This window comes from Pan paniscus, chromosome 5 (assembly GCF_029289425.2).
Source record: "Pan paniscus chromosome 5, NHGRI_mPanPan1-v2.0_pri, whole genome shotgun sequence".
Classification (NCBI taxonomy): Eukaryota; Metazoa; Chordata; class Mammalia; order Primates; family Hominidae; genus Pan; species Pan paniscus.
In genome coordinates, this window is record NC_073254.2 from 149,476,310 (window position 1) to 149,487,223 (window position 10,914).

Consider the following 10,914-nt stretch of genomic DNA (forward strand, 5'->3'; position numbering starts at 1 on the left):
TATCATTAATACTAATCTCTTTTCTGTTTTTCTCTTTTTTTCCAACACTACTTTTCCCTTTTCCTCATTTTTGTCATCCATTTTAAATTTATTTTACTTTTATGTGTTGTATATAGCTTTATTAGCAACCTTACATTTTTTCTGGAACCATTCAAGTTTACACAAGTAGCAAGTAGTAATTTACACCGTAACCATTAGTACATAGTCTGTTGTCTACAAACTTGAAGTCTAGCCCCCTTGTCTTTGAAATAACATAGACTGGGACCTGTGGCAATCAACTCTGCAAAGACTTGTGTTTGACATGCCTGCAAAGTCCTTTGTTAGCTGATATCCTCAGTAACTCTTCTTTGATGCTAAAGCATCCTAGCATTCCCCTATTTTCCTTTAACTATTTTGCACTGTTTCTTCAGTTGACACTGACCCATATGTGAGAAAGACCCCGGCCATAGCTCTACTCTCAAAATATCCATAAGCAAGAGTCAATAGTCAACAGCAAATATTAGCAAGAATTTTATAGAAACTCAATAGTGATGAGCTTGTTTTTAAAATGAAAATGTTAAATATGTCATTCTCATACATTTTTAATTATCCTATCATAATATAATTATTCATTTTGTCTGCTTCTTCTAATCAAAATTATCTTAAACCACTCCAATAGAATTAGGGAAATGAAGGGAAAATGTGGGTAAAGAAAAAAGTAAATCCACCACTTGAATGATGAGGTTTAAAGACTGGAACAGAACTTTCAGGATCTTCATTGTTCATAGCTACAGGCTCCAATTTGGAATTGGCCATAGACACCCACTCTGAGAAGTTTGGGAATAAGAAAAGAGAAAATACATTAAGAACTAAAACTGTAAGGACCCATACTGGTTTCTTAAAGGAAGTTTTACTGAGAATTTTAATCTTCAAAGACTAACTCTCATTCACATTCAAAAGATAAATACATGAGGATGGAAACCGTCCGGAAAATGAATAGCCTCTGCACGTGGAAATTATGATTCCGTAAAGGCACTTTGCAGTAACCAGGAATTATTTTGCAACTAAAATATGAGGCAGAAATTTGATGTGGATAAATATTGAAAAGTCTGCACAGTAGTTTTATCTGAACTATCTAAAACTCCATGATTTGAAAATTGGAATAGAAAACAGATTATACATTTTACCAGCTCTTGTGTCATTTAACTGGTCTTGAAACACTGTGGGAGGAAAATAACCTACATTAAAGGATTCTTTGCTTTTACTCCTACAAAATCTAGGACTTTAAAAATGAATATTTTAAGCACTTTAAATTCCTAACTACATGGTCTTGCTTAAATAAATACTAGCAAATTCATAAAGTGGAAAGTCCTCCTGCCATTAAAAGTGACTGTCTACATTTACTGAGAGAGTGATATCTTCCACATATGTAAGAAAAAAAAGTCATTAGGAATGAACATGTCTATCAAGATTCATTTTAAATATAGGGAGGAGGAGAGAGGAAGATGGCAAGGTTGTGAAAGAGTGAATGAATGAATGAATGAATGAATTATAGAAAGCTATATGCTTCTGCACAGCTTTGAGATTGAGATGGGGAGCTGATTTTCTCCCTTTTGCACCTTATTTACATTTCTACTTGAAATGTAACTGTTTTAATTTTATACTGAGCAAGGACAATGGTATTACTTTAATATTGAGAAAAAACTAGACTATGCGATGTTTGGTTTATTTATTTTTAAGGTTTGGTCTTATCACTGGGGAAAAATGCAGACACAGATAATGGTCATACCCATCTGTAAAACATAAACAATTAAGTGATAGAGTTTATTCAAGAGATATTCATTACAGTGTTTTCAAAGGAAACTTAGGGACAATCTCCCTAGACATGTACCTGCTTGTGTGTCAGTTTGACTTAAATCTTTGGTTTAAACAACAACAAAAAAAAGGTACCTAACAGTGATAATCTTCTATATTTAAAATCAAAAGCTCTAGAATAAAAGTAGAGGCTATAATTCTGATTTTTAACAAAAACTGCTCAGAAGATTTGAAGTTATCATATAACTAACTAGAAATAATATTTCTTCAACTGCTCTTAAACTTTCCATGTTTTCCTGCTTTCTAAACCTATGATCTATTTCATAATCACATTAATTGCATCAAGGAGGGTGAGTGAGATGGAGAACTTATTTAAATTTTCATTTCTAATGGTTTCTACTCTTCTTTTCCTTTACTCACAGAATGTTTACACAGTTAGCTTTCCTAAGCCTGGTTTTGTGGAGCTCTCCCCTGTGCCAGTTGATGTAGGAACAGAAATCAACCTGTCATTCAGCACCAAGAATGAGTCCGGCATCATTCTTTTGGGAAGTGGAGGGACACCAGCACCACCTAGGAGAAAACGAAGGCAGACTGGACAGGTACCCTCACACCTAGCTGATAATGCATTTTCCCTAATGCTTATATAAAGCAGTTAACTTACTTTTGTATTTTTAGTTTCGTATCATTTATTTCTGCTCTCATCTTGGCTAGCAAGGACTGAACATTCCATTTTTCCATGCTGGCCTCCTATTTCACTCGCATCATCTCCCCAGGACAATTGTCTTCTCTAGGATGTTCCTGTTGATCAATTGTAGGTGCAAAGTCACCCTCATGTTTGCACCTATATTTCCTATGGGTTTAACATATGCATATGTAAAGAGGACAGCTTAAAATATATTCACATTATCTTAATTTCTACTGTCTCCAAGTCCGACTCCTTACCAAATCTGTAGACAGTCAGCTTCGGTCCCTTAAATTTAAATGTAAATTCCTCTAAGATCATTTTCCCAGTTACACAAGCTGAAGTAATAGTCTTTTGGGCCTGACTCATCCCATCCTCTCTGGACACAAAGAAGGGCAGAAAATGGATCTGGGAGAAAGCAAGTAGAACACAACCAACACAGACAGGGACAATTTTATCCCAATAGCATTCAAGGATGTTAAAGCCTAAAGAATATCAACCAGCCGGGTGTAGTGGCCCATGTCTGTAATCCCAGCACTTTCGCAGGTCAAAGCAGGAGGATCGTTTGAGCCCAGGAGTTTGAAACTAGGCTAGGCAGCATGATAAGACCCTTTCTCTACAAAAAAATGTTTAAAAATTAACTGGGCATGGTCGTGCACAACTGTGATTCCAGCTATTCAGGACTGCTATTCAGCTGTTCACGCCACCACACTCTAGCCTGGATGACAGAGTGAGACTCTGTCTCAAAACTTTTTTTAAAAAAGAGTATCAATTTTGCAAGGACATAAACTTTAGTATCTATATCCCCTGTCCATTTGATTCTGTTAAAAGCAATCCCTCAACTGCCCAGATTTAAGCATCATACCTCTTATTGCCTTGGTATTCTTTAATATCTTCAATCACATTTTTTAAAATGTAATTTTCCATTTAATCTAGTTTTTCTCAATGAAAGGGTTCATAGGAATTATTTTGTCTGCCATGACCAAAAGAACACAATGCTTTACAAATATATCCTTAAGTATGCACATACCCTTGTAAACCAGATCATGTTATTTGTGATTACGTGTTTTAAAAATCAATTTTAGTATGTAACATTTAGTGATCAATCATATTATGTAACAAATCTTATTTATTTTTCTAAAAAATACAAAGCCCACACAAAATATTCACAAAGAGAACCCAAAGATGTATAACCACGAGTAACTTGGATTATTTCAGGAATGCAGAAGTGGTTTAATGTTAGAAAATCAAAATATCGGCCAGGCACAGTGGCTCACGCCTGTAATCCCAGCACTTTGGGAGGCCAAGGTGGGTAGATCACAAGGTCAGGATTTCGAGACCAGCCTGGCCAACATAGTGAAATCCTGTCTAATTTGTATACCAAAAATACAAAAAATTAGCCAGGCATGGTAGCAGGTGCCTGTAATCCCAGCTACTTGGGAGGCTGAGGCAGGAGAATTGCTTGAACGTGGGAGGCCGAGGTTGCAGTGAGCCGAGATTGTGCCATTGCACTCCAGCCTGCGCAACAATGTGAGACTCCGACTTGAAAAAAAAAAAAAAAAGAAAATCTAAAAATAATATAATCTTGTCAATAGATAGTAAAAACATTTGGTAAAATTTAACAGTCATTCATGATTTAAAAAAAATACTTAAGTAAACTAAGAGGAAGGAACTTCCTTAGCCATCTATAAAAAAAACTATAACAAGTATTCCTGATTTAAAAAAAAGACATTATAAACATTTGCTATAAAATCAAGCCCAAGAAACAGATGACTATTTTGACTGCACTGATCTTAGCTAGCATAGTAAGAAAAGAACAAGTAAATATAGCACAAGAATAAGAACAAGAATAAGAACAAATATATAATTTAAGAATCATTATAACAAAATAGACATAAAGCCCATATGGAGAAAATTATAAAATTTCATTGAATGATACCAAAGTATTTCTCAATGATTATAGTCAATAAATTGGTATAGTCAACATGTTAATGAAGATATTAAAGACTCAATATTAAAAATATGTCATTTCTCCCCAAAATGATACATAGATTCAATTATAATAAAAATATCACCTTATTTTTCTGTGAATCATGACAGCTTATTCTAAAATTTATATCAAAGATGAAATTCCTAGAATAGAAGAATAGCGTAGTTGGGGCTGTTCCACCAGATATCAGCACATTAGAAGGTAAAGTTTTGTATTGTGGAACTATCATGTTAATTCATGTATAACTGTGCAAATAGGAAAGAATTGAGAACCCTGAAAATATACAAGCATAGATGGAAACAGCATTTGACAATAAGTGGCATTGCATTTCATTTAAAAAAGACAACAGTGAACTGTTCAGTGAATGATTTCAGGGCAATTGGTTATTCATATGGAAAAGATGAAACTAAATTTCTTTTTCATATCAAACCAAAAAATAAATTCACAATAAATTAAAGTCTTAAATATGGAAGGACAAAAATCTTCAAAATTCTTAGAAGAAAATATACCAGGATTAAATTTTGACCTTCGGGAAAAGAACACTTGGTTGAACAAAACAAGATTATAAGTGGAACTGCATTAAAATTAAACTCTTTGGTCATCAAACAACACCAAACACAAGCCTCAGTCTGGAAATGTACAGTATATATAATCTACAGGGAATACAGTCCTTGTCCCCAAAAGGGGAAAAGCTCACTGCAGTTTATAATGGGATATCGAAACCATACTGGTTGCTATAGTATTAGAAAGAACAGTATTGGAAAGATGTGAATCAAAGAGTGCCCTTGATCACTGCTGGTAGAAAAAGTAAATTTCTAAAGCCACTTTGGAAAACAATTTGGCACTATCTTCTGAAGTTGAACATGTGCATACTCTCTACAAGCCAGCAATTCCACTCCTGGGTACAGACCCAGATTTTTGCACATGTGCATAATAAGACATGTACAAGAATGTTTATAGAAGTATTCTTTATAATAGCAGAGAAACTAGAAACAACCCAAGTGTTCATCAGCTGGAGAACAGAGAGGCAAACTGTGGCACTTTTGCATAATGGGATATCAAGGAATAAGAAAAAGGAATAAATTATAACTAAATATAACAACATAATAAATAGAAAATAAATAAAAATGAAAAATGTGCTATATGGTACCATTTTTGTAGATTTCTCATACAAGTAGCACTAAACAACATATTGTTTACAGACACATGTGAATTTCAAAAATATTTTTTAAAAGTAAGGTAATGATAAACATAAAATCCACATTTGTGGTTACCTCTGAGATGGAGAAGCAAGGAGATGGTATTAGAAAGAAACTCATAAGAGATGCAATGGTATTGTTTCTGAAATTTGGTGGTAGATTTACAGGTATTCATTTTATTATACAGTGTTAACGCAGCTTCATCGTTTACATGTATATCACTCATATTGTGAAGAATATATCAAATAGTCGTAATAAAAATATTTTTGAAGAGTAGAGGGAGAAAAGTGTTATTTTATTTCATTTCTTACTACAGATAATAAGCACTAAATAAATATAAAATACAAATGCCCTCGTCAATTTTTTTGTTTATCTTGAAAAATAAACTTTTTTCTCATATTGCAAATGGTAAGCTAGTTATAATAAGAATACCAGATCAAATATTCTGAAATAGATTTCCACTAAAGGATACTTGATTCCTTCATCATTGCCAGATATTTAAACACTACCTACTGGCTCCAAATTTCTCCTCTTCAAGACAAAAGAAATGAATGTGAATCACCAGCTTTCAGGATAGTGCTTAAAATAAAACAGATTCCTATTAAAACAATTACAATAAGAAAACACTAAGTAGTATAGTATAAAGTAAGTTAAAATGACATTTTAATGTTTTAACATTTTAATAACTCATATCTACTTTATAAAATATCATAGTATATGCTATCTGAAGGAGGAACCAATGTTAAATAGTATAAGTCTGTTAGACATAATCAGATTTAGATTCAGTGCTGGTTAAATTGACAAGTTTTATTTCAAAGCTAACGGTTTTGATACCCATAGAGTTATTTGTGATTCCTTTCTGCTAAATGGGTTTGATATGTCAAACCATCCATGAGCTAAGGAATTTTTAATTGAGTAGTTTGTGTTTTCCCTTTGACAGACGGTGAGCACTTATCCAGATCCTCAAAACGTTCTGTGGTGGACACGTAACTACATACATGATTTAGTAAATTATTGGAACATGATGATGTTTGATGGAAACTGTCTCTACCACCATAGATGACTCATGGAGAACTGAGCCATCACTGTGTGGCAGGTGCCCCCATACTCCACAAGAAAGGGAGAGCACGTGGCATCAGCTCTAGGGACAAGGACTGCATTCAGGCTCCCTGGGGTTCATGATGGGATATCAAAACCACACTGGTTGCTATAGTAACAGTAGCAAGAAGAAAGCAGGCATGCTTGTGGATGAAAAATTATCTTCCTTCTTTCTAAATGTGGGAGGCAGGTTACATGTTTGTGATAGCGATCTATTCTACCAGCTCAGAGAACAAATTGAAGTCTAAATACTCAGAATGCCACAAGGTTGAGAGTCAGGCCTGATTCTCAGAAGCTAGCTGTCCACTTGTGAATATAAGGGAGAGGGATTTTGTTGACACCCTTTGTCTCCTGATGGGTTTTATAAGTTAGAGGACCAACGCAAGCACAGCTGTTACTTTCAGCATCACAAATCTGCTTTGCAGAGAACTGCTATATTAATATATCCACTTTCCAGATCATCTCACAAGCAAAAATGGTAAATGATTAGAAAGATATTTCCAGCTGTTTTCAAAACCGTTTGAGAAAATAAAGTCTTAATTTCTCAGGTAAGATCTCAGAGCAGACGAACCTGTGGTTCTGCCAGGGAATCTCTAAAGCTAAGCCATAAATGAGACTTCTGTTTAATCTTCAATAACCACTTGCTGTTGCAGGCCTATTATGCAATACTCCTCAACAGGGGCCGTCTGGAAGTGCATCTCTCCACAGGGGCACGAACAATGAGGAAAATTGTCATCAGACCAGAGCCGAATCTGTTTCATGATGGAAGAGAACATTCCGTTCATGTAGAGCGAACCAGAGGGTAACAATAGCACTAAAATATTTATTATTGTAACTCAGGTGAACTTCCTTTGCTAGCATCGGTATCCATCAGTATCTGCCTGAACCTCTGTGTGTGTGGACCTACTATGCATTGCAAAAGGATACCGTAGCTGAATTCCCCCTTCTTTACTTTTCATACTTCGGGAACCTCATTTGCCTCAGCCCTTAGGAGTTCTACCCTTAACATTTTTATTCGTGCAGTTATCTCCACCTTTGGAAAAACCAAATGCATTTGCTGAAGCTATAAATAAGAAAAATCCCTCCCTCTGCCCCTCTTAAATATTACCTCCTCAAATAAGGTACGCACACAGCGAAACACACAAATCAGCTCCACTGGAGCCAGCAGGCTTTGGCGGTTTCTATCTCATTCAGGTTCCAAAGCAGTTATGGCAGCTGCTTAGCTGTCACAGATACAGAGTGTGGCAGCAGCTGCAGGACCTATTGAGCCTATTAAGTGCATATCTTGTCCCTGTCCCCCTTCCCAAGGTTTGCAGGGTCCCTGCAGAGTGGCTTTCTGAGGGAACAGAATCAAGGGAGGGGAGGAAAATGACTGCTGCCCTGAGCCTGGCCACCTTTCTACAAATCTACCAGAGTGCTTGCCCCAGCCCTGGGCCAGGGAATTGGCTTTACTCATGCACAAACTGATGACTTTCTTTAGAATGCTGCAATACTTTATACTTACTTTATTAGGGAAGTCATCTGTATTTTTCATCAAAATATTGTATGACAACTCAGAGACAATTTCTCTAATTGTCCTTCTAAACAATTAGTTTAGAAGGACAATTAGAGAAAAAAGAAACAGAAGCCCAGAGACTTCAGGGGTTCAGACCTCCAAGCCAGCAATCCATTTATCAGACTGAAGACATAGAAAAGAACTGGAAATCCAATTTGATGAGGCCTCAAAACACAGAGGATACTTTTAAATGCAACGAGTATGAATATGTAGCAGTAGTTCAGCCAAGCCAATACTATGCTGCAGTGAAAGACCTACATTTACTAATTATCCTCTTGTGGAAAACATTTAGATAAGTAATAAAGATTTCTTACCTTCTAAGTAAACAACAAAGCTTTCCTCAGTTTTTATTATTATTATTATTAGGTAGAGGATTAGGCTGTAGGATGAATTGATACAAAGCATTCATGCAGAATGGCTACTGAGACGTTTAGAAACCATGATCGAGACAAATGAGGAATCATTTATTTGGACAAACTGAGAACTTTTACTAATCTAATAGCCAGATATTGTAGTCGTGGTCTCTGAGGAGAAATGCAAACTGAATGCTCTCATTTGAATCTTAGAATGCTTTAGAATCCTGGTTTCACATGTCTTCTAGATTAGATGTTAGGCCCTTTGACAAACTTTAATCCTTTTCATTGCGGAAAGGACTTTTTAAAAGATTTAAACTTTAGCCGGGCGTGGTGGCTCACACCTGTAATCCCAGCACTTTGGGAGGCCAAGGCAGGTGGATCATGAGGTCAGGAGTTCGAGACCAGCCTGGCCAATATGGTGAAACCCCGTCTCTACTAAAAATGCAAAAGCATTAGCCAGACATGGTGGTAGGCGCCTGTAATCACAGCTACTCTGGAGGCTGAGGCAGGAGAAATGCTTAAACCAGGGGGACAGAGGTTTCAGTGAGCCGAGATCGCACCACTGCATTCCAGCCTGGGCAACAGAGCAAGACTCCAACTCGGAAAAAACAAAACAAAACAAAAACATTTAAACTTTAAGGAATTTCAATAAGTAAGTGCAGATTTGAGAAATTAGTTGACCACAATCACTCAAAATGTGTTATTTTGTTGAGAAAGAATTCTGGAATTCCCAAATGCATTACACTGTTGTACCACTATGTCCTTTTAACAGGTGCTTCTTCAAGAAGGGCATTTTATTATGCCAACTTCACAGCTGTTGACCATCAATCCAACCTTTATTTGATTAAGCTCAGTATATAGTACATCACTGGAAACCAGTCATTTAGTTAATTGGCCATATAAACAAACAGTTTTGCCATTCATTGTTAATTACAGGATAATATATTAGACATATTAGTGTGTAGTCACTGAACTCTGTGCCAAAACAATAATACATTTGCTACCATAATGGCTCATTTGGCACTCTAAGGTTAAAATGCAATCTACTCTATAAGCAAGTGCCACATTAAACTGATTGACCAGAGATCGCAAGTGACCATGAGAACTTCACCCAGAAAAAATTTTTAATGCTTTATATGCCTATTCTATGGCATGATTTGTGTCACATACTAGACAAAGATGATTTGTTTTCATTGTTCTGAATGTATGTGAGATCTGTAATAACATCCTTTCATCACAGATGAGAAAATATTAACTAACTTGCCCAAAATCATGTACTACAAATAACAGGACCAGGTATTAAATGAGATGATATATTTGACTTAAATACCTCCATCTATGCACAGCCAATAGATTATTCTTACATTTTTGTGTGACCATAAAGGTTTATATTACTAAATGTTGATTATGATGTATGATTATTAATTTGGAGATATTTGCATTATCCCAACACTTTTCAGACTATGCATGTCAATCATCATTTCTTTTCCTAAAATCCTGGACAAAATGATAGCTTTAATACCGCCTCACAAAATAATTGGATTTTTACCAAACTGGGGGCCAAGCTTCTCAAGAAGCTCCTTCTCCCTTGTCCTCTGCCTCTCTTTGTTCCTCCTCCCTCATTCTCTCTCCCTTCCACCCCTTCATCTGGAAAAATCTCCCTTTAGTTACTTTGGTATCTAATTTCTTGGCACTCCAGTGACCTCTGCCTCCTATATCTGCTTTGTCCTCTGATCCTTCTCCTGGCATCCGCCTTGGTGGCCAGCAGTTCTTACTGGAAAAAAACATCAAACCCTAAGAGCCTGAAGTAGTTACTTAAGCAAATAGGACAAGCAACTGAACTGAGTTTTTCTTCTGGGAAAGCTTTCTTCACACAGGTACAGAAATAGGCTAAAGGTCAGGAAGTAGGGTGAGATATTTTAGGAGTCATTTGGGGTTTCCAGAATGAGATAAAGATTTTAACACTGAACCCTAAATATTTTCTTTCTTAACATCCAAAGTATGTTCAAACAGAAAAAAGATTACATTCTATTTATTATGTAAATTACAAACATTAGGACACTTATTTCTCTTAATATCTTCTTCCACGTGTGCAATCCAATTGATATGGTTTAAAAAAAAATCTTAAACCCACATTCCAAACAAATAAGAAATAGGGTATAAGTAATCAAGTAATTATGAAACTCTAAGAATCAGCCATTGAAACTGTAAAAAAAAAAAATAAAGCTGACCTATTACAA

The 10,914-nt window shown here is 35.8% G+C and overlaps 1 protein-coding gene and 1 long non-coding RNA gene across 2 annotated transcripts in view; one reads left to right on the forward strand and one right to left on the reverse strand.

Moving 5' to 3' along the window:
- LAMA2 (laminin subunit alpha 2) overlaps positions 1-10,914 on the forward strand; it is a 637,137-nt gene that overhangs the window by 599,641 nt on the left and 26,582 nt on the right. Inside the window, exons 53-54 of the mRNA XM_055114116.2 lie at positions 2,217-2,393; positions 7,417-7,565. Of these exons, the coding sequence (XP_054970091.2) occupies positions 2,217-2,393; positions 7,417-7,565 (326 nt within the window). The remainder of the gene's footprint in view (positions 1-2,216; positions 2,394-7,416; positions 7,566-10,914) is intronic.
- On the reverse strand, positions 68-7,415 carry LOC134730623 (uncharacterized). Its single transcript, XR_010112515.1, has 2 exons — positions 2,456-7,415; positions 68-806 (listed from the first exon to the last, which is right to left on the reverse strand). It is a non-coding gene; the product is annotated as an uncharacterized LOC134730623 (long non-coding RNA).